At 34.4% G+C, this 24,855-nt stretch overlaps 2 protein-coding genes and 1 long non-coding RNA gene across 5 annotated transcripts; 2 read left to right on the forward strand and 1 right to left on the reverse strand.

Moving 5' to 3' along the window:
• The first annotated feature begins 477 nt into the window (after positions 1–477).
• LOC145041001 (histone-lysine N-methyltransferase, H3 lysine-9 specific SUVH4-like) lies at positions 478–12,207 on the forward strand. Of its 2 annotated transcripts, XM_078988886.1 has the most exons (15): positions 478–694; positions 972–1,555; positions 6,253–6,309; positions 6,542–6,598; positions 6,863–6,917; positions 7,686–7,795; positions 7,863–8,036; positions 8,453–8,677; positions 8,984–9,033; positions 9,120–9,202; positions 10,158–10,317; positions 10,614–10,719; positions 10,812–10,994; positions 11,580–11,810; positions 11,903–12,207. In XM_078988886.1, exons 2-15 carry the CDS (start codon positions 1,040–1,042, stop codon positions 12,014–12,016), a joined length of 2,121 nt encoding a protein of 706 aa, XP_078845012.1. In that variant the 5' UTR covers positions 478–694; positions 972–1,039; the 3' UTR covers positions 12,017–12,207. The 2 variants fall into 2 exon arrangements, with proteins under 2 accessions (XP_078845012.1, XP_078845013.1); XM_078988887.1 differs by lacking the exon at positions 6,542–6,598.
• A 1,058-nt stretch (positions 12,208–13,265) lies between these two features.
• LOC145041003 (uncharacterized) lies at positions 13,266–17,628 on the reverse strand. Of its 2 annotated transcripts, XR_013679910.1 has the most exons (4): positions 17,559–17,628; positions 14,542–14,922; positions 13,705–13,772; positions 13,266–13,435 (listed from the first exon to the last, which is right to left on the reverse strand). It is a non-coding gene; the product is annotated as an uncharacterized LOC145041003 (long non-coding RNA). The 2 variants fall into 2 exon arrangements; XR_013679909.1 differs by lacking the exon at positions 17,559–17,628 and having other exon boundaries at positions 14,542–15,069.
• A 184-nt stretch (positions 17,629–17,812) lies between these two features.
• Positions 17,813–19,405, forward strand: LOC145041002 (Homeodomain-like superfamily protein). Its single transcript, XM_078988889.1, has 3 exons — positions 17,813–18,565; positions 18,665–18,748; positions 18,830–19,405. The coding sequence occupies exons 1-3, from the start codon at positions 17,947–17,949 to the stop codon at positions 19,141–19,143; spliced, it is 1,017 nt and encodes a 338-aa protein (XP_078845015.1). The 5' UTR covers positions 17,813–17,946; the 3' UTR covers positions 19,144–19,405.
• Positions 19,406–24,855: the final 5,450 nt, after the last annotated feature.

Raw genomic sequence — 24,855 nt, forward strand, 5'->3', positions numbered from 1 at the left:
ATTTTATTGTCTTTTAATCTATTGTTATTCTTTTATTCGTTCATATGTTGTTTAATTGGATAGATTTATCATTGTACAATGTTAATATGGGAACAAATTACAAAATGATGATATAGAAGAAAGTAAAATCAATATTTTTTATTACACCAATCAACTATCTAAGGTACGGATATAATACTAATCGAATATTTGACATGAAAATAAATAAACAATATTATATGTGGTTCCCAAGATTCAAAATGGAAAACGATATTACAATAGTTTTTTTCCAATACATAATAACCTTTATTTATGATTATAGGTATTTATATATGAAAAAAATTATTATGTACTGACCTTACTCTTGCACCATTGCACCCTTTTCATTTTTCATTTGTCATTTGTGTTTCTAAGAAAGAAGGCTGAAATGGGCTAATATCCATTACGACGATATGCGAGAGCCCAACAGTAAGTATTGATCTTTCTCGGGCGGGTCCTTCATGACTTCATGTTTCCATATCATGTATCTCCCGCTTGCCGCTTGTTGGAAATGGCAGCTATCGCATCTTTTTGAATTGTCGATTGTTCTTCGGTCTTCCTCAAAGCCCAAGAAAATCCATACGATCCTCAAATCATTTTTCTTACACTCCCAAGTTCATCTCCTCGCAATATTCCCTCGTTGATCGTCCATCATTCATCCCTATGTGCATTGCAGGTTCTTCTTAATGCGATATATTTTTTTCTTTATTTATTTCAAATTATATTTTCTGAAATTGCGATCTCGACTCTTCCCCCATCCTATGCATGAGTCAGTTCTCTCTCAATTCCAAAGCCATAAACATCTACATACCAATTTGTCAACACCGATGAATGTTTCTGTATTTGAAAACCCTTGCTTTTTTTTTTTTTTTTTTTTTTTTTTTTGGGGGGGGGGGGGGGGTTGGTGGTAGCAAATTAATTCTTATTATGCTAATGCTGTGTCTCTGTCTCAGGGTTTTGATTTTACAAGTGATAAAAACCCTATTTGAGAGATCGAAGGGATAATTTTTGGCAGCTTTCTATGGGCTCTGATAAATCTTTGTGCAATGGGACACTGGATGTCTACGTGACCAAAAAATTTGGGCAGCGAGTCCAGAAGATGGTGTCCGAGGAATGTCCTGTGAAGAAAAGATGTAGTCCGCGGTTAAGAAAAATCCCTGAGGGTAAAAAACCTTTTTACGGCCCCCCTCGCAAGGCCTCACAACAGCACCCAATCGACTTTATCACTTCTGATGCTGCAAAGCTTGAGAGTTTATTAGAATTGCATGAGAAAGATGCTGTTAGTGTTGTTGAAAGAAAGATCAAATGTTCCCCAACAAGTTGTAAGCCAAATATTTTAAAGAGCATGGTGACAGCTTTGGATGCCTCAGCCTCAGCTTCAGCTTCTTGCATAACCAAAGGTGGCTTGGATTCGGCTACTGAGAAGAAATCGTTGGATTGCTGTGTTACTTCATATGTGACTCACACCAGAAATGACAAAGCAAGGGTCAAAAAAGCTCTTAGAATATACAATAAATATTACCTTCACTTTTTCCAGGTATTTGACATCCACAACTTAACTTGTATGACTATTATCTCTTGTTTTTGAGAATTACTTCCGGCAGTAGGGCTGAGTGCACCTAGTACATGCGTTACTACCAATTATTTGACCTATCCAAGTAGTAAACGTAAACCTATGAGCAACTAGGTAAGACGTATGTTATGCGTACTGATCATCTGAGATCTGTTTTAATCCCAAGAGACCCTTCTTTTTCATGAATTGTTTGATTCTGTGGATCTGATTGGTGGTGACTATGTCACTGGCATTCATCATTGGGGTTTGGGAGGCGTAGGACAGACACAAGATAATTTGATAACTCCCATCACTGCTCATCACAGTTATTCTTGTTTTTATGTGTATTTATATTAAGTTTATCCTGTGAAAGCATAGTAAGACCATGGGAAAATTGATGGTTGTAGATGAATCTTGTTTTTGTTTTATTATCTTTTGGTCTAGGGATAATTTGTTTTTGTTTTGTTATCGTTTCTTTCTTCCTCACCATCAATACTTGGTCGTCATTCATCTTTTCTACTTTGTTATCTTATCTGGTTGTTAGTTTTTATCGATATCAATTACTAATTTTGTAACACCCATATAACCTGGAAGGCAGCAATTTAACAAAAAAGTGGCATTACTTACGCATATAAGCATGTAGTCTTCATACTTTTAAACTTGTGTTATGCATACAAATATATAGACAGCAACCCAGTGAAAGAATGATAAAAAAACGGTATATACATATATATATATATATATATGTATACACACACACAAGCATATAGACACCAATGATTTGGCGTGCTACAGCTTAAAATTTGTCAAATAAGCCATCTCCTGTGTGGTATTGGTTTTCAAAATGTGGTATCAACATCTTGCAATGTGATTGTTACCTTATCTTTACCTGCAGTCAATTGTGGTGCAATAGCAGCCTGAAGTGAAATACATAACCCAGTTTATATAGCTTTCTTAAGCTCTCAAATTTAACTTTTTTCTCAAATTCTGCCCAAAGTTTATAACTCAACTATTAATACTTTACTTAATATTTCTCCCAAACACTTTTATATCATTAATTATTGTTGACCAATATACCAAGATTATTAAATATCGACTTCACGGAGTGGTGTGAGGTGTTATACCACAACTCAGCCCAAGACAACCATTCTGACCAACTCTTGGGTTTCTCTGAACAGAAACATCTCAGGTATGTTTTTAGGCAGCGGTTCACCACCTCCGACTGCCCATCCGTTTGGGGGTGGTAGGCCGTACTGCGCTTCAATTGCACCCCATGGAGGCGAAATAGTTCCTTCCACAATTGGCTTAGAAAAATTCGATCCCGGTCACTGATGATGGACGAAGGAAACCCGTGAAGTCGCACCACTTGTTTAATGAACTCATTTGCTACCTTTGTTGCTGTGAACGGGTGTTTTAAAGGGATGAAGTGGGCATATTTTGTTAATCTGTCCACCACCACCCATATGATGTCCCACCCTCCTGATTTTGGGAGACCTTCAATGAAGTCCATTGTGACTTCCTCCCAAGTTTGTGTGGGAATGGGAATGGGTTGCAATAGGCCAGCCGGGGAGGCATTAAGAGTTTTGTGAGTTTGGCAGACTTTGCAACGCTTGACATACTCTCCAATGGAGGATCTCATCCCTTGCCAAAAGAATTCTGCAGCTACCCTCAAGTATGTTTTCGTTTCTCCCGCATGCCCTCCTATCGGAGAGTCATGAAAGACAGCCATAATCTCTGGCATTAAAGAAGTAGAAGAGGGAATGACTAACCTGCCCTTGTATAAAAGATTTCCCTGGTAGATGGAGAAACCCTTATGAGAGCTGGGGTCTCTTTCAACCTCTGTTTTGATCCTCTGTATAAACTCATCTTGAGTAATCTCCGTCTTTAGTTGGTCCAAAATTGCCAAACTCCCACGTTAATGTTGTTACAGGTGACTAGAGTTTCTTTCCGTGACAGGGCGTTGGCTACCCGGTTGCTGGCTCCCGGTCGGTATTGGATCTCGAAGTCAAACCCCATGAGTTTGGATATCCATTTTTGGGAGTCACTCCCGATCATTCGTTGCTCCAGGATGTACTTGAGACTTAACTGGTCCGTGCGAACTATGAAATGCCTCCCCATGAGGTATGGCCGCCATTTGAGGACCGCCATCACTATAGCCATAAGCTCTTTTTCGTATATTGATTTCAGCTGGGCTTGGGGTCCTAGAGTGGTACTGTAGTAAGCCACCGGCCGTTGTTCCTGCATTAAGACTACTCCTAAACCCTATGCAGTTATCGCGGTCTAAAATCTCATAACGGTCACTTGCCGCGATTTAAAATAGCGGTTCTCGCGGTGGGATAGCGGTGGGATTGCGGTTTTTAAAAATTATATATATATATATATATATATATATATATATATATATATAACCTGTTTACAAGATAAAACTATAACTTGTTGCACAAAAAGAATTACAAATGATATACATAACTGAGGTTTGATTACAATTACAAGTTAGATGCATTAACTGAGGTTTAATTACAAATTAATTGAGTCTTAATATCTATATTTGTTCAAATTTGTTTCCATCCGGTATTTCCGAGTTCTAATTAGGTCACAAAAAGGTGATTAGGATTATAATATTACAAGTTGAGGGCTAATCTATAATAAAGTACTAATTTTTTTTTATAAATCTTTATAAAAATCCCAAAATATCAAATAGCGGGAAAAAACCGGGATATCGGTATTGAAATATCAGTGAAATAGCGGCCGATATCGGCGATAATCTCGGCTCCGATATTTCAGAACGCTATTTGAAACCGAGATTTTGCAAACACCCGAGAAATGTTATCCCACCGAGATCTCACCGAGATCTCGGCGCTATTAACTGCCCAGCCTAAACCATGCCCTGAGGCATCCGTCTCTACGATGAAAGTTTTGTTAAAATCAGGCATGATCAAGACTGGAACTGTAGTCATTGCCTTCTTTAGGAGTCGGAAAGCTTCATCTGCCTCACCATTCCACCCAAATCTGTCTTTCTTCAGCTGCTCAGTTAAGGGCTTGGCGATGTTGGCGTACCCTTTCACAAACTTTCTATAATAGCCCGTAAGGCCCAGGAACCCCCTCAGCCCCTTCAGGTTTGTCGGGGTGGGCCATTCTTGCATTGCTTGGACCTTGTTAGCCTCAGCCGATACCCCTTCAGACGAGATTTCGTGCCCTAAGTAAGATAATCTTCGCTTTCCAAATTCACATTTTTTGAAGTTGACCACCAACTGATGTTCTTTCAATTTCTCTAGGGATGTTAACACGTGGTCCCTATGTGATTCCTCCGTGGGACTGTAAATCAAAATATCGTCGAAGAAGACCAAAACGAATTTTCGAAGGTATGGACGAAAGACATCATTCATGAGCGCCTGGAAGGTGGCCGGAGCATTTGTAAGGCCGAACGGCATCACGCGGAATTCATAATGCTTGTCGTGCGTCTGGAAAGCGGTTTTAGGGACATCCTCCACTCGGACTCAGATTTGGTGGTACCCAGACTTTAGGTCCAACTTGCTGAAAACAGTCGACCCATGGAGCTCGTCCAACAACTCATCAATCACCGGAATGGGGAATTTGTCGGGGACCGTTGCCCGATTCAGAGCTCGGTAATCGATACAGAATCTCCAGGAACCGTCTTTTTTCTTGACAAGGACTATTGGACTGGAGTAGGGGCTGTTACTTGGCTGGATCACTTGGGCTCGTAGCATCTCCCTGATCATTCGTTTGATCTCATTTTTCTGATAGTGAGGGTATCGATAGGGGCGGATGCTGATAGGGGCTGTGCCTTCTTTTAGAACGATTTGGTGTTCCCGGGCCCTAGGAGGTAGTAGGCCGGTAGGTTCCCGGAAAAGGCATACAAACTGACCAATAATGTCTTGTAAGAAAAGGGGGATGGGAGTGGTTTTTCCTTCGTTCATATCGATGTTGCTGAATTCCACCAGGACTCCGCTAGCCCCTTTCCCCAATGTTCTTGCCATAGCCTTTAAGGAGATCATTGACCTTCCCAGAGACTTGTCTCCTTCAATTCTCGCTACTCTTCCATCAACTTCGAACTCCATTGTTTGTTCCTTCCAATTTGTCTTTGTTAGCCCTAGGTTCTCCAGCCATTGCATTCCCAGGATTACGTCCGAACTGCGCAGCCTTAAGGGAAGGAAATCTTCTGTGATATCCAATTCCTTAAGATGGAGAACCACCCCCTTGCAGATCCCAGACCCCTTCTCACTGTCCCCAGTTCCCATTCTTACCCCGTCGGGTTGGATGCCATCCCATTGATTATATCTCAGAACATCGCCATTCATACATTTTCATGCATTTCAACAACTCATTTGTCAAGCACTTTAGGGCACAATAGCGGTTTGCTCTAAAAATCAAACTATTTGGATCAGTTTCATCGAATGATGATTCGCCCTGATTTCCTTTTTTTTTTTTTTTTTTTTTCTTGTTATCGTACCAATGTACTAAGCTGTTGAATTATGACTGCATTCATTATCTCCTCCTAAAATATGTAACCCATAGGCATAGGGAAGGTCTAACAAAATTCTTGAAGATAACTCAATACCTCATAAGTTCGAGTGCGTTATAACCTTCTGTGTGCTGTATTTGCTCCAATAGATTCTTCTTAGTTGTTTGCATTATTGCACTGACATTAGAAACACATGCAGGAGCAGGGTGTATGTAAATATGATGGTAAACGACTTGCAAAGCATCTTGATCTGAAGGTAATTATATAAATATATATATATATATATATATATATATATATATATATATATATATATATATATATATATATATATAAGGTGTTTATTTATTTATTTTTTTGCATAGTTGTGTTGTTGGTTGCATTTCATTTTATTAGTGCTGAAATATGATTTGACTTCATGAGTTCACATGTTCAATCTATGTTATTGCGGGATTGCTATGGACTTCACTAACATGAAACACATGCAGAAAGAGGGTATATGTGTGCGATCTATCAAGCGTCCTGATTTGAAGGCCATATCTAAGGTATCTTTTGTTTGCATGGGATTGTAATTCATGGAAAATAATTGCATTTACATGGCTATTTATTTTATTGTTTTGAATCCCAGTTAGTTTATGTGCTGTATGTTGCAGTGTTGTACTTGTTAGGGCATGTGGTGTATTATGTGAGTGGGAGGGAAACACAAACACCTTTTTGCATGTGTTGTGGGATGCTTTAAAGTTGGAACTTTTTGTGTGATGTTACTGTTTGGTATGTATATTGATGGTGTTGACCTGTAAATGATGCAGATGTTGGAGTTTAATGAAGTTTTGTACCCTACAAAAAGATTTGGTCACTTGCCTGGTAGGTGAATAATTGCTTAATTTTGTCTTCTAAGTACTAATCAGTTTCGTGCTACAACATTTATTTTTTCACTCTCCCAAGTCCCAACATTTAGTGTGTTGGTAAGCTCCTCCCCAGAAGCCAGAAGGGGCTTGCCTGGTAGGTGAATAATTGCTTAATTTCCGGAGAGCCTGATGCTCTGTTGCAAAAAATAATCACAACTTTTCTGTCATGCCTTGTAAACATCTCTTCTTTTTCCAGTTTTCTCTTTAGGTACCTTGGTAATTGGTTTTCTATTCTATACCAGACCTAGGTAGCTTCAAAGTGTTGTTGCCATGAATCCACTACACTAATCATACTATGTGTGACAAATTTCCTCTCCCTTTCATATAATATTATAGTGTCACCAGGTGTTAAATCTCAACTTCTTACCCTAGTCTCTTGCTTAGTTTGGCGTTACCATCCACTGTTTAGGCCATACATTTGGTCCACAGACTTTATTTTGATCTACGAGCTTTTCAAATATTGGTAATAGAAACACATTGTTGAGAAAAAAACATATATACAAGGGCCAACTGCAAGTTGAAGAAGAATATAGTTAATTGTAGTTTGTACATAAAATCATTGAAATTTCCATGACAAAGCATAGAACATGCTTCAATGTTTTCTATTTTCCTTTTTTCGAATGATATTTGGTGAAAAATGAATTACTAACAATCACAATGGATTTTTCAGTTAATTGGTTAAGGTGTCATTTGATGAACTTTTGGTGTTTAATTTGCATTGCAGGTATTGACATTGGTTATCAATTCTATTCACGAGCTGAAATGGTTGCTTTAGGTCTTCATAGTCACTGGCTTAATGACATTGATTATATGGGAGAATCGTACAGCAAAATGGTATCCAGATTTTTTGTAACCTCTTATCATTCTTTCTCTGTAGTTTACTTTTCTTTAATATTTGCAGGAGGAGTTCAAAGGGAAAGGGTACACATTTCCATTAGCTGTGGCAGTTGTATTGTCCGCCCAATGCGAAGATGATCTGGATAACTTAGAAGATATTGTTTATATTGGTCAAGGTGGAAATGATGTAATGGTTAATAAACATCGAAAGATGGCATGTGGTGATTTGGCTTTAAAGGTGAGTTTTATCTGCTTCCAACATTCCTTTTATAATCATTTAACTAATAGTAGTCTTTAATCCCTTTGGTAAATTAGATACATGGATTGGTGTAGCGTTGCACTTGCATTAATGTTGATGATAACTTGTTTCCTGATGGCTGAAGGAATTTTTATTTTAAGGAAATTGCTGATTTTGACCATAAAAGTAAATATATTTTGTTTACGAGTATGCATGCAATGGGAAATAAGGCTGACTGCCATGCTATGTTGGGCTATTGTTGTAAGCTATCAATGTGATTTTTGCTTTGCATAGCTGATTCTGGCACAATTTACTCACAAGTAATAAGGTGCAAGCAAGGGCAAGGGGATGAGAACATCTGCCACCATCGTCTGATTAATATTTATATTTATATGTCTGTGATTGTATGTACACAGAACAGTATTGAACATTGTGTACCTGTGAGGGTTGTTGGAGGACACAGACACACAAGTACACGTGAGCATCAGTCGTTGAGTTTGGGTTTGAGATTATACACGTATTACGGCTTGTACAAGGTGTCTGAATGCTGGCCTGCAGAAGGTGTCTCCGCCTCCGGTATGCTTGTTTATAAGTATCGCCTGAAGCGCCTTCAAGGACAGCCCAAATTGACAACCAATCAGGTTACCTAATTTCTCTTTCTTTTTTCCTACTTTATCTTATTCTTCATACAATCTGTTTCATCACATATACAAATGTTGCTCTATATGTCAACGTACATTTTCATGAGGCACTAAAGGTAACATAACACAGATTATGATGGTGTCCTGAGTAGGATGAAAGAGTTAATGTGACCCCCCATCCTTTCCTTGTGAATAACATAAAAAATACTAACTATTTGAGGGGGGTTTGATAAGTTTCACTGATGTGCCTTGTTATGCATTACTTATATTAATATCTACTTTGCATTTGAATCGATAATCATACAGGTTCAGTGCAGCAACGGCCGTTCCTCAAGGGTTCCTATTAAAGCACCTGAGTATGACTATTGCATTTAATAATGCTTATGCATGCCTGTGAAAATATTTACTGCTTAAAAATGATGATGATGATTATGTTTGCAAGGTTGGTGTGCCTGGATATAACTGAAGGTCAAGAAGATGTGTGTATACCTGTTATCAATACAATTGATGATACCATTATTACCGGTAAGTTTGTCTGTGCAACTATTATTCCACACTTTGCATGACTTACATTTGACTTAATAACACATTTTTTTTAGCATCAAACCATATCCAATACATTAGCAACTATAGCATGCACACTCAGCTACTATATCTATATTTAGTATTTGTAATCGTCAGAAAAATTTAATTCCATATTGATATTCATCGTCTTTAAAGACATTATCATCCCTTGACGTTCACATTCCTGTCTTGTAATAAACCAGTTAACTTTTTGTTACCTTTCAATCTGGATAAGTATGATATTGATGTATGAATGAAGGTTGGATGATACCTTCACTGATTGCCTCCTGCTCTGTTCTGTTTGTGTAAGTTTTAGTCTCCTTTCTTCAGCTGCAATTTGATACTTGTCCGAGTCTTTTTGTTTGTGATAGAGAATGTGCTATGGGTCTTATATAAATATATGGGTAAACAGGGGGGACTTAGTTGTAATATCTATTATTATTATTATCTATTTTGCACCCTATCTAGAATTATCTCTAGAATAGCATAAATAGAGTAGTGAGGTATACAGTATTTTGTAGCTTTGAGTATCGGCTTTAGCTTGTGCAGGAGGTTTCTCTTGACAGAACTTCTCTGATTAGGGCAGGAGAACAATCATTTGGATTTCCTTTCTGATTTGTTCTTATTTCCATTTAGTAATCAAATAGCTACCTAGATCTATATACCTCATATTTTAGTTTCATTCATCTGTTATTGGATTCACGTTCCTATCAGTTTGGATAGTGATGCATAAATGATCTTTTTTCTTACATAATGGAGCCTTGCATCTCAAACCTTGTTTTTACGGTTCAATCACAATCACATGACACATGGTTAAGTTGAAGTCAATAAATAAGTTGACTACTGAGATTGTTATGATGAGTTTGGTTGTAGCAAATAAATTTGTGTTATGGAAGTTGTTTTGAAAATATGATAGGGTTTACGTATACAAAATATAATCAAGTTTTGAGCAATCTGAGCCTCCCTACAAATGCTCAAGGATGCGAATGCAAAGGAAATTGTACGGATCCAAGGACCTGTGCTTGCGCTAAACTTAACGGCTTTGATTTTCCATATGTACGAAGCTCTGGGGGCAGGTATTGCTTTTGTATGGTATTCAACCCAATGCATATATATATATATATATATATATATATATATATATATATATATATATATATATATATATATATATATATATATATACGAAGCTCTGGGGGCAGGTATTGCTTTTGTATGGTATTCAACCCAATGCATATATATATATATATATATATATATATATATATATATATATATATATATATATATATATATATATATATAACATACTAGTTGGTTTGTACTGAAGTAAAAAGATTTTATGATGAGAGTTTATTTAACATACTTGTAGATTGATTGAAGCCAAGGATGTTGTGTTTGAATGTGGGCCAAACTGTGGATGTGGACCTGGTTGCATCAACCGCATATCCCAGCGAGGGATAAAATATCAACTTGAGGTTTTTTTTGTTTTTGTTTTACACTCGAGTATTAAAGTATTATGCATTACTAGTTAGTTAGGTGATTGATTGATTAATGGTTATGGAAACAGGTGTTCCGTACCTCGAATAGAGGATGGGCTGTGAGGAGCAAAGATTTTATCCCTTGTGGTGCCCCGGTGTGTGAATATATTGGAGAGCTGAGGAGGACAAACGAGCTGGATAATGTTGCTGAAAATGATTACATATTTGAAATCGATTGCTGCCAAACAATCAAAGGGATTGGAGGAAGAGAGGTATATATATATATATATATATATATATATATATATATATATATATATATATATATATATATATATATATATATATATATATATATATATATATATATATACACTAGTCGTTTGCCCGCGCAAAGCGGCGGACGACAAATAGTTTGTTTCGACAATTAATTTCTTTTCGATGGAAAATGATTATTTTCAATTCAATCATTAGTTTGTTTTAGGAAACATGTCATATTAAAAATAAAGAAAATTCATGAAATGACCAAATTATAGGGTGTTGAGTATTTATTTGGATGAAAAAAGATATGGTCAAAACCTTGGAAGAGAAGATTTATAGGAGTTTGTTTAAATTTTAATATTATTTTATTAGTGATTAGTTGTACAATTAGCTTAATGATTTGGACGTCTTATAAAAATATTATTATTTTATTCAATCTATTTTTAGAAATAGTGAGATTTGTTTTATAAGATAGTAAAGATATATATATATATATATATATATATATATATATATATATATATATATATATATATATATATATATATATATATATATATATATTCTGAGATGGGGATATTTGGTATAAATTTCAGAGGAGGTTGGGAGATGTATCTGAATCTGTAAGTAGTCAATTGGATGAAAAGAGCATGAATGAGGGTGAGGCTGAGTTCTGCATAGATGCAGGGCGTGTTGGAAATGTTGCCAGGTTCATCAACCACAGCTGCGACCCAAACCTTTTTGTTCAATGTGTTCTAAGTGAACACCATCATCTTAGACTTGCTCGAATACTTCTCTTTGCTTCTGACAATATACCCCCCATGCAGGTACGTTTTCTTGATTATTATTAAGGAAGCTTTTTATTTTATTTTATATTATATGTGGTTTTTTTTTTGATGAGATTGTTTGTTTGAATCAGGAACTTACCTATGACTATGGTTACGCCCTTGACAGTGTTGTAGACAACAATGGCACTGTAAGGACGCTGCCATGCCATTGCGGGACATCAGATTGTCGCAATCGATTGTATTAATTAGTCTCCCCCTTTCTTTACCAATCAATTGTATTATTTATTCATGAAAGACCTTCCTTCCTTGTGTCCATTGGATATGTTATCATCTTAACAACTAATAACTTTTTCCCCTCAGCAGTCGAACTTATCACACTTGTGTTGTAAACGCTTAGTGTATGATTTTTTTTTAAATATATCTACTTTAATAACAATCTACTATAATCAATGAAGATCCATTTTGACACATATCAATCTCTCATGAGTTTCAACATTTATCATTTTGTAGTATTTTTGAAATAAATAATATCTACATGTTAATTTTAAGGTTTTTGTAAATTTTAAAATTAAAAAGTCACAATACATATAGCTATATAAGTAAAGTGTTAAATATAATAAATATTATCTTAAATTGCAATAAATATGTTTTTTCCTTTCTTATTTTAAAATTTAATTTTAAAAAATACTTAATGTTTACATTTTAATATATATATATTTTTAATTAATCCATGTAATACATGGATCTTATATCTAGTATATTTATATAAAAAGAATATATATGCTTGATCATGTCAAGTGTCCCCAAAATTAAATGTAATTATTTAATTATACAATACATTACATATGGGTTAATTCGGATGTGGTTCATTATATATATATATATATATATATATATATATATATATATATATATATATATATATATATAGGGAAATGATCAAATAAGAACACCTAAAAGGTTGAGAACGTGAAAATAAATATATTCATTTGTGATACTATGTATTCATTTGTGCAGAAATGATAAATTTTTACGCATAATCAACATTAATATGCTTTTTCTCTTTAATTGAAATTAAAGGCGTAACAAATTATAATTTCTCCACAAATGAATACATGGAATCACAAATGAATATACTTTGTTCTCTCGTTCTCAACCTTTTTGGCGTTCTCATTTGATCCTATTCCTATATATATATATATATATATATATATATATATATATATATATATATATATATATATATATATATATATATATATATATATATATATATATATATATATATATATATATATATATATATCATTTTTCTTTGAACCTCATGCATTTGAAACCCCCATAAAAACTTGCAAACACCTCATGCATTTGAAACCTCTTATTTTAATGAATACCACTCAAAAGTATCTTAATAATAATTAACAATTCAAAGGTTTTATAACTTATATAATATATTTAATAAACAACTAATGGATACTCTTGTAACACCGAAAATTTCAAACAAAATTTTCAATTTTTATAAAACATAATTCCATCGATATTCATAAAAACAACCATTTTAATTATCCAACAAAACAGTACAAAATCCCAAGATCATAATATCAAGCTCCGAATGTGTGTGTATACGGATCAAGCCGACGCCTTCTCGCGGTCGTCACTAGTACCTGAAACAAATAACATCAACACTGTAAGCACAAGGCTTAGTGAGTTCCCCAAAATACCACATATAACACATATTAGCCACTCTAGGCTATAACTCTGTGGGTCCGTGCACCCAAACTCTGTGAACCCTCAGGTTCTAGCTCTGATAAACATGCACCACATAAATCACATAGAAATCATGCAGTACAACACACAACATACATAGCATACAAATACTCTATCACATAACTCTGGTTACCTACTCAAGGTAAAGTATAGTGAGAAGACTCACCTCGCGTATCTCGGTATCTCACGAATCCTGGGAATCCCTCGTGCTCGATCCTCCGAGCTCTAATCCTCCTATAACATTATATGCTTCTAATTAACACTTTATATCTCTAAGGTTGACTATCAATAAGGAGTCAACACTGGTCAACTCTAGTCAACGGTCAACGGTCAACTCTGACCGGACTCGGCGAGTACCAAGGCGACTCGGCGAGTCTGGGCGTGTACACCAATTTCCCTGGAATCCTCCCTTGACACGTCGAGCATTCACTCAACTCGACGAGTTCCACCTGGCATGAGTTGTGGGGCCACCACGACTCAACTCGCCGAGTCTCAAAACAACTCGGCGAGTCCAGTTTGACTCAATCCACCGGTCCATTCTGACTCCCCCTTGACTCACTGAGTCCACCCTCCCCAACTCGGCGAGGCCACTCACTGTGTGGTCGGGCAACATTCATGCTACTCGCCGAGTCTGTTCTTCGGACTCAGCGAGTCCGTGCCATGCACTGACTCAATCTTGCTCTAAAGGTCAGATCCAGTCCATTAATCCATAGATCCAGTCCCTCCAAGCTCATTTAGCACGTAAAGTTACAATCTTGATGCACATACAACCTCTATATGACCATATATGATGTTTTTGACTCATTTACTACAACACAAGGTCATGGACTCCATTGTCATACATAAAGCTTGATGAGTGAGGCTCCCTGGATCTCTATGGGTCCAGATCCATAACCTCAACTCAAGGAGGGAACCAATGGGCACCAAATCATCCCATAAATGACCATCATAAGCCCTAAATTGCATAATGCTTCACCAAACAGAAAATAGTCCGAGATCATACCTCTAGAGTGATGATCTAAGCTCCAACTCCACGAAATAGCAACCTCCTTTGCTTCCTCTTGCCTAGAGTCTCCTTCTTCTTGCTAAATAACACACACAAGGTCAAGAAATGCTCCTTTCTCTTCACAAATCGCTCAAGAACACAAGGGTCTCTCACTGAGGGTTGGGTGAGCACAAATGACGGCCATAAGGCCCCTTAAATAGGCCTCAAACCCGGAAATTTAGGGTTTCATTACACAGCGCAGACTCGCCGAGTCCATATCCTGGACTCGCCGAGTCCAGGCGCGCTCCACTGCCCAAATCCGCGTCCCTACTCGGCGAGTCTGAGTTCCAACTCGCCGAGTCCCCCTCACAATTCAACAAAATTAAATTTACAAGATACCTGGTAAAATCCGGATGTTACAACTCTACTATAAAAAGGTCAATCTTTTTTAGTAGACACACAAATACAAATCACATACAAAATTCACAAAGAAAACATGTTTAAAGTTTTTTTTTTTTTTTTTTTTTTTTTTTGTGTTGGTTTGAGGGCTTTGAACAATTTTTGGAGTCATGTTATGATGTTGAAGTTTTTAATTTGTAAGTTTGTTATATACTAATTTTTTTTTTTTTTTTTTTGTATTTTCTTGATTTAAGTATTCTTTTAAGAATATAATTGTATGTTGTGGTTGAAATTTTAATGTAATTGGATTAGATTCATGTTATCAATCATATATTATGGAAGGTGATGTATATAATATTTAATTGATTATTGTATACATGTTTTCATGTTGCTTCAAAACAATAATTAATTAAAAATTATGGATATGTCATATTATCCATATTATCCATGTAATTTTTTTTTTAAAAAACAAATTATCTATGTTATCACTTTATATTTTAGTATATGTTTAATATTTTAATTATAATAATAAGTGTTTTTTAAAAGTTTCTTTCACTTATTAATAATAACAAGTGGTTTTAAAATTAATAAGCAATAATTATAAATAATAAAATCAAATTACATGGATATGTTATATAATCCATGTAAGTTTCTTTTGAAATGCAAATTGTCTATCTTATCACTTTATTATTTGGTATATGTTTCATATTTTAATAATAATATTAAGTGTTTCTTAAAAGTCTTCTTTAATTTATTAATAATAATAAGTGGTTTAAAACAATGAATAACAATTTTAAATGATAATAACATCAAATTATAAATTACATTTAGCTATAAATAAATTGTATTTTAAATGAACATCATTATTAAAATTAGAAAATGATCGCATACATAAAAATATAATTAATCAATAATAATAAATGTTAACAATAATACTAAATAGATAATTATATTAAATTCTATTAATGAATAATGTAGGTTGATATCAATGAATATTATTGTCCTAAATAATAAAGATTATATATATATATATATATATATATATATATATATATATATATATATATATATATATATATATATTAGGGCTGTGCAAAAAACCGCACAAACCGCACAAACCGCCCGCACCGCACCAAACCGCACCGTATAATGCGGTTTAGAATTTCGCGGTGCGGTTTACGGTTCATCATTTTATCAAACCGCACTATGCGGTGTGGTTTGCGGTTTGTATTTATAAAACTGCGGTTCAAACCGCACCGCACCGCATGTTATATATATACTTTTTTTTCTTTTTTTTGTTATAACTTCAAATCACGATTTAAAAATGATGTATATAAATATATTTCTTACAATAACAAAATATCTATAACGTAACATTAAATCACTATTAGATCAAGATCTCATGGTTTACAAGAATATATAAATTATAATGGCAATATAAAGCAATAACAATGATACTTACAAAACTATAGTAACATGAGTCACAATTTATTAAAAACGATTTAACTCGAAAATTGTATTTGTTTTTATAAAATGAAAGCAATCATTTTTTTAACCCGGTCAGGTTTTTAGTTTTTTGATAGATTTAATGTTAAACAACTCATCAAACCCCACAAACGGCAACTAAACCGCATAAACCGCCCGCATCAAACCGCACCGCATCATGCGGTTTGAACATCTGTGGTGCAGTTTGCGGTTTCTAAAATATTCAAACCGCATATGCGGTGCGGTTTGCGGTTTTGACTCGAAACCGCACCAAACCGCACCGCGCACACCCCTAATATATATATATATATATATATATATATATATATATATATATATATATATATATATATTAGTGTAAAAATATTATCTCAAAGTTAATATCAATAACATAACCATTTTAAATATATATTTTTCAATATTTTAACAATATATTATAAATCTACGCTGCGCAACGCGCGAGAAGTTATATATATATATATATATATATATATATATATATATATATATATATATATATATATATATATACCATGGGGGCTGTCCGGTCTGGTCCTATTCTAGATACATCATTCATACGTATTTCTTACTTCATCCCATGTAATCGGTAGTGGTGTGTTTAATCATAATCATAATAATAACAAAAGTTTGAGGGGATTAAATAATGTTGATGTTAGTTGGATAACACACGAGACCACACAAACAAAGATCATTAATAATAAGGCGGTAAAAAAAGATGCTTTATTTCTGAGTACATGTATGTATGTCTTGTGATTGTGGTCCATCAACAAAATATTGTGGTTTTGTTAAAGCAAATACCATTGGAATTATGCTTTGCTATAAACGCGTTAGCCTGTTATTAATGTTAAAGATAGCGACCTTAAATTATATACAAGATGGATGTGGGCCAGGGTGGGTGGGGACATCCAACAATGGAAGTGGAAAGAAGGGTGCCTGCCCATTTGGAGATAAGGCTACCCACACTTTTTTTTTTCTTTGTAGTTTATATAATAAAACAATTTAAATTGAAAACAACGTATTAATTTTGTTAAAAAAAAAGAGAGAAGATAATCTTTAGGCGATGGGGGGTCCGGGTGGGTAGAGATTAGAGAAAGAAAGAAGAAAGTCATTAGCAGCAGGATTCCACTAACCTCTCTCTTCATTCAATTCGAACACAAGATCAATCCTTAATTATACCACCTCTTCCTTCCTTTCTCCTCTTCTTCTTTCTTTCTTTCTTTCTTTCTTTCTTTCTTTCTCACCCCACCTAACCTAACATAACATAACAACGATTGCTTTTGTTGTTTGTTGAAGATAAAATAAAATAAACACAGATTATTATTATTATTATTATTATTATTATTATTATTATTAAAAATAAAGATGCGATAGATATAGGAATGGGATTAAGGACCCTTCCCTTCTCCAAACTCCAAACGGACGGACCCCTCCTACCATAACCATTTTACTTATTTCTTACCAAAACGCCGTTACCCGGTAACCGTCTTTCCCGTTAAGTCACGTGCACTGCTTCATTTCATGGCGCTTGAGCGATTGACTCTCGCTCCCGTCGTTCTTGACACCGGCACCGGAAACGGCGGCGAAGACCTCAACAAAGCTCCCAGGCTGCCTCGCTGGACCAGGCAAGAACTTCTTGTGCTTATCCAAGGCAAGAGAGTCGCAGAGAACCGGGTTCGCAGGGGCAGAAGCGCCGTTCTCGCTTTCGGCTCCGCTCAGGTCGAGCCCAAGTGGTCCTCCGTCTCTTCTTACTGTAAGCGTCACGGGGTTAACCGGGGACCCGTTCAGTGCCGGAAAAGATGGAGCAATCTCGCCGGAGATTTCAAGAAAATCAAGGAATGGGAGTCCCAGATCAAAGACGAAGCAGAATCTTTTTGGCTCATGAGAAACGATTTGAGGAGAGAGAGGAAGTTGCCTGGATTTTTCGATAGAGAAGTCTATGATATACTGGATGGTGGAGGACCCTCTTCCGCGGAGGCGGAGGGAGACAAGTCGTTGGTTCTTTCCCTAGCGCCTTCGGCTGCTGAGACAGAGAACGAGGTTGTGTTTGATAGTGGGAGGACGGCGGCAGCGGTAGATGATGGATTGTTTTCTGATGAGGTCATAGGTAGTCCGGAGAAAGCTCCTACCCCAATTTCAGGTGATCCCGCCCTGTTTGTAAGATATTTTTGTTTGATAAGTGTGTGCGTGTGTGTGTGAAGTGACTGATTATGTGGATGTTTGAATTGTTAATTTGCAGCGACACAGTATGAGCCTTTCTCACAAGAGGTTCCGGAGCATGATCATCATCATCCAGTCCCAACAGTAGCAGCAGCAGCAGCAGGTATTTGAGCCAATTGGCATACGCATTACACAACCAACCACCTGGATTAACATGGATAATGCATTGCTTTTTTGATGCAAGATAAAAAAAGTTCCCCAATAAATCCTGATGAAGCTGCTGATGGAACGGCTCATCAAGGAAGCAGTAGGAAGAGGAAGCGTCCAGCCATAGATGTAGATGCAGATGAAGATGAAGATGAAGAGGAGGAGATGTCTTTACAGAAGCAACTGATCGAAGCCATGGAAAGAAATGGCAGATTGCTTAGCTCCCAACTAGAAATCCAAAACACCAACTCCCAGTTAGACAGGGACCAACGAAAAGATCATGCAAATACCCTATTTGCAGTGCTTAATAAGCTCGCCGATGCCATGGTCAGAATTGCAGATAAGTTATAGTCACACCCACACCCACACCCACACCCACTCCTATCCTATTTCTGTGCATATCAAAATCAAACCTTTTTTTCTACAGTCTGCCTGCCCTTGCCCTGGGAGATTATGTATTGTGGCAAGTCTCCAGATAAAATCACTCGCTCAAATATTTCTCCTCTTTCTTTCCATTGCTTATAGCAGCAGTATAGGTTTTGCTTTTGCATCAATGATGATATATAATACACCCATAATAAAACGAATAACTGATCCCTTTGGTTTCCATCAACATTTGCATATGTATCATGTATCATAAATAATATAAGACACCCGTTTCTGGTTGTTCTTAAAGGAAGAAGAAGAAAATGATTCAGTTTATATATTGGGAGTCGATCAAATGAGAATCCAAAAAGTTTAAAAACAATTTTTTAAATATTTTCATTAAAGACATTTTAGACAAATATAACATTTATATTGTATTAATCAAACATTTTCATTTTCTATTGTGGTCGTGTTACCGTCGAACCGTTGTCAGACCACCGTCAAATCATCGTCGGACTAACACCAAATTCAATGGTATTTTTCTGATCGTATTCGCAATTTAATAGAACAAACATTGTAACTCCCATTTATTTGATAATTCTTTTTAACACAAACCAATTCATATTTGCAGCCAAATATAGAAAATTTAATAAAAAAAAAGTTATATCTTAAAAATTCAATTTTCACTCTTTTAAATTGTATAATTTCTTTAAAAAAATGTATCATTTATAAGATATTTTCACTATTTAAATTACCATATGCATTAATTTATTAATACATAGTTTAGTATTCATGCTATATTCATTCATATTTCAACATAAAATTTATATAATATATACAACTTAATACAATCAATTTTTAGTTTAATACATAAAATTCACTACAAAATATAATTCATTACATGCTAATTCATAAATTCAAATAAGTCAAACTGAAACTCTACCAGTACCACCAACTATATGTGCCACTTTTTGTAACCATCATTCATTCCAAATTATATATGTATATAAAATCACGGATTAATAGCTTAAATATTATATTTACAATTTAAAAAATGAATTAATTTACTAATTAAAAGTTTAATGCAAAATAAATATAAAAGTAATATATTCTTACATATTTATTCAACACACAAAAAAATATTTACAAGAAAAAGTAATACAAACATTCATACATAAATCAATCATATTTTAACACAAATTTAATATAATAAATGCATTGTTTAATACATATACATCATATATTCCCAACCTTATTTCAACTTAACACTTACATTTATACTTCAAATCTATAAGCTAGTGTTTTTTCTTTTAATTTTTTTTCTTTAAAGTTTATCATAGTTTAAATTTTACATACTTTTTTAAAATTAGATAAAATCAAATGTGTGTATAATGCTTATTTCATCTTATATTTCACAAGCAAACAAAAAATTCATAAAATATTTACATACATTATTTTATTCACACTTTAGGTAAGAATTTTATACAAATATGTCTTCGAAAATTTAATAAATAAGCATAATATTTGTAATTGATATTATTTGTTGTAAAAGTTCACAATATATTTAAATATGATAAATCTTATAATTTTTATATATTTATAAATGTAAATAACATGACTAGTTTTACTTTATCTTTCGTAAATCAATATTAGGTTAAGAAGATTAGTATAATACAAAGTTTCCAAATTATAATATAAAACGATGATTTTATTTATTATATTATGTAAATTTGAAAAAAAAAAACAAGAAGGGTAATTTTTGTTTAATTGAACAATTAGGTGTGAGATCCATGTATTACATGGGTTTAATTAAAAAAAAATAAATATAAAATTTTAATAATTTGAAAAGTTTGAATTTATAAGAAAAATAAGAAAAGTTTGAATTATTAAAATTAATGAGACTTTAATATATTAAATACATTACATATATAAACTTTTTCTAATAAATACTTTACATATATATTACCTTACACATTAAACGTGAAATTTTAATTTAATAAAATAAAAAATACAATAAAATGACAAGTGGAAAATAAAAATTTTAAAATTTCTAGAAATTGCCATGTATCCAAATAAATAAGAATAGAACATGTGGCAAAAAGACCTTCATTTATTATAGTAGATAAGCTGCCAATTTCTTTTGTATTAACGATAATTATTTATTATTATTATTATTATGATGGCTGCAATTAAGGTTGCACGTGTCTACTTTTTCGGCTATTAAGGGTTGTCTATTTATGCTTCAATAAATAAAGAGATATAATATAATATTAATAGTATTGTTTTCAGTTTGTTTGTATACCTAGAAAACCTAGAGAAAAAAATTATGTACGTTTGAAAAAAATTGAAGTTCTTTTATTATTTATGATTTACCCTACTCATAATAATATGATTATTACAAATTTTAAAGAATAATGATAAATATGTAATTAGTTTTAGAATTACCTAGGTGTATAACTCAATATTACTATAATTTAAACAAATACGGTGGGTGGGTTTATGTTGGATCAACATTCAAAATTTAACAACAGACTTCATCCTCGAAGTTTAAAATAAGTGGAAGAGATTTATAACATCCGGTTCCTAGTATGTATTTTAAATCAATTTATTCATTTTTTTTGTATAGGAACTCGACGAGTTGGAGGCCCCAACTCATCGAGTAGGAACATAATTTGGACGCGGAACCTAAAGTTTACTTGATGAGTTGAGGGACTTAACTCGACGAGTAGGGCTATCAGATTGAAACTCTAATTTTCAGGGTTTAGCACCCTATTTAAACACCTTAACCTCCAAAGGCTAGCCTCATTTGCAGCATCCATCACTCGACGAGTAGGGCTATCAGATTGAAACCCTAATTTTCAGGGTTTAGCACCCTATTTAAACACCTTAACCTCCAAAGGCTAGCCTCGTTTGCAGCATCCATCGTCCCAAACCCTAGCCACAAAACCCTAATACGTTTATGAGAGTTTTGAGCCATTCTTGGTGCTTTCTTGAGGTTTTGAAGAAGAAGAGACTTGAAGAAGGGCAAGGAAATGAAGGAGAAGAGTAGATCCAGAAGTTGAGCTCCATTTTTGGTTCATTGGAGGTATAAAGCTCCTATCTTGTCTATTAAATGTTTAAATCTAGTTTTGGAGTGATTTCTCCATGTTTTGGTCCAACTATGCTAGCTTTTGAGACTTGGATGTCCCAAGTGATTACTCTTTCAAATTTGTGGTCTCGAAGGACTTTCATGACATAAAGGTGCAAACTATATGGCCATGGAAGTCCCATGCAAGCTTTAGGATGCCATTTTGGCCTTTTAAGCTCCAAAAGGCCATGCATGGAGGGAAAGTCAGGGACTTTACGTGTTCATATGGTGTCTAGGGACTAGATCTCAGTTGTTATGCTTTAGTGTGAAGTATTATGGCTTTTGGATCAAGATCTAAGTCTTAAAGAACTAGGGTTTGAGCTAAACGCATTAAGAAGGGTTACTAACGGGTAAAGTTGGAAACTTTACCCTTAAGAGGACATTTTTCAACATGTAGATGAAGTAGGGGACTTAGATTCTGAAGGATAAGAGCTTAATCTATTAAGATGGCTAAATAGATTGAAAAACTCGTCAAGTCAATAAAGGAACTCAACGAGTTGGGTCGAAGTGTCCCGAGTCATTAACTTATGGTTTTTATGATATGAGATAACATAATGATGTTTTCAATAATTTGTTTTATGAATTATTAAACTAAAAATGGAATTTTTGGTCTTGGATTTTGGGATGTTACACTTAGAGGACAAAGGTTTTGACCCAAAGGTTTTTAACTTTGAAGATAACATTATTACTTAGTGGTTTTTAACTTTAAAATTCATAGTTTAATACAAGGTCAAAAACAAATTTGAAATCATATTACCTCGAATTGGGTGAAACTCCAGTGGATTTACAGAATACTTGTTGTGATGGACAAAATTTCAGATCATGGGAGATAGAGAGCATGAGCATCGACGAAGACAATGGGAAATGCGTTGATTAGAGATGAAAAAGATAGATGGAGGTGGTCAGAGACATTGCTGATATGGATGAATTAGAGACAAAGAATATTTAGAGGGACATAGTTTTGGTAGATCCTCATCGCTCCCCGAAGTTGTAGAATTGTAAAAAGGAGGTTGTTGATGTTAGAGCATCGAAAAATAGAGAGAACTACAACATGTTACGTTTTATGGTGTTTTGGCTAGGTCAGAGTTCAGAAACAAAAAAGGTCTAGAAAGTCGGATATGGTGTTTCGACAATGATAGTTGTTGTTAGAGGGATATAACAGTAGTTGGCAACAATGGTTGCCGATCTGGTGGTTGTTTAGTGTCGTTCACGACATCAGTTCATCGGAGCAACTATAGAGAAGTGAAAATCACCAGAGATTATAGATCTTGACCTGAGCACTTCATATATGTAGTAGAAAATCGTAGATCTAAAGGCCAATATTGTAGATTTGAGCCGAAAATCACAGATCTGGAATTGACTAGAGCTTGTACATCTGAAGACATAATTCACCGATGGGAGGAGATGACGACGGTACACCGACGATGCAACAGAGAGGAAGTAACCATAGTTACAGATCTGAAATATGTCATCGACGGTGATGACAGTGGTGAGGTCGCTGCCGACGATGGCGAGATCGCCGTCGGCGGTAGTGTTTATGGTGGTGTTCACCAGAGATGGTTAAAGGAGAAGAGAGTTTTTTTTTGTTCTTGGCTATGATGAAAGAATGTTATTGATCAAACTCTTGATTAGAAGTAATAGAATTAGTTTTGCATAAAGACCATTATACATTTATTGTGTTTTTTATATATAAAAAACGTAAGAAAAATTAAAATATAAAAATAACCTTAATTATAGATTAAAAATATGTGGTTCTTAGGGTTCTTAACATTTAGTGGTTCTCATTTGATCTTTTACACACACACACACACATATATATATATATATATATATATATATATATATATATATATATATATTGTGACAACCATCAAGTTTTGGTCAAACAAAGTCAATAAAAGTAAACCAGGTCAAACAAAGTCAGTAAAAGTAAACAAATTATAATACAAAGTACCTCTTTGGTTGTCAAATATCGAATATAAACCTGAAATAAGGTTAGTATCGTAACAATTTGGTAATTCAATTTTATATTATTTTAGTATAAATAATATCCATAACTTAATGTAGTGGAATCCATAAACCTTATACTACGTGGCTAATTCATATTGAAGGTTATAAACGCAAATTTTTGGTGAATTCGCCACCAAAATGCGACAAATTCTATACCCGACTAAACACTTAATTTTTAACGGAAAGAATTTAAAAACCCAACCCAACTTTCATGTAACATATTATTATTTTTGATAATAATGGTTTTTATAATAATTTGAATTTTTATAATTCAAATTAAATATTTATACATTCTATATACCATATTTCTTTATAAAAATACCACTATTTTATAAAAAAATGCCAAGTTTTTTTTAAAGGTTTGACTTTTTTTATAAAAATTCACCACAATCTAAGATGTTCCCCCACCATAACTAACACCTTAAATTCAAAAGCATATCCCATAAAATATTACACCTTTGGTCCTATCCATGTCCCCCATACCCCTTACCTACCCCACCCCCTTCCCTTTCTCTCTTTTATTCATGGCCTAGAGGCCCTCTCTCATCACCATCTTCTTT

This window comes from Lactuca saligna, chromosome 4 (assembly GCF_052625555.1).
Source record: "Lactuca saligna cultivar CGN05327 chromosome 4, ASM5262555v1, whole genome shotgun sequence".
NCBI lineage: Eukaryota > Viridiplantae > Streptophyta > Magnoliopsida > Asterales > Asteraceae > Lactuca > Lactuca saligna.

What these genes read in the sequence shown, in the direction of transcription:
- LOC145041001 (XM_078988886.1), top strand. Translation starts at nt 1,040, where the DNA reads ATGGGCTCTGATAAATCTTTGTGCAATGGGACACTGGATGTCTACGTG. An exon ending in AAGGGATTGGAGGAAGAGAG is followed by an intron (nt 10,995 to 11,579) that starts GTATATATATAT and finishes TATAAATTTCAG; the next exon opens with AGGAGGTTGGGAGATGTATC. An exon ending in ACAATATACCCCCCATGCAG is followed by an intron (nt 11,811 to 11,902) that starts GTACGTTTTCTT and finishes TGTTTGAATCAG; the next exon opens with GAACTTACCTATGACTATGG.
- LOC145041002 (XM_078988889.1), top strand. Translation starts at nt 17,947, where the DNA reads ATGGCGCTTGAGCGATTGACTCTCGCTCCCGTCGTTCTTGACACCGGC. An exon ending in AGCTCCTACCCCAATTTCAG is followed by an intron (nt 18,566 to 18,664) that starts GTGATCCCGCCC and finishes GTTAATTTGCAG; the next exon opens with CGACACAGTATGAGCCTTTC. An exon ending in AGTAGCAGCAGCAGCAGCAG is followed by an intron (nt 18,749 to 18,829) that starts GTATTTGAGCCA and finishes TTTTGATGCAAG; the next exon opens with ATAAAAAAAGTTCCCCAATA.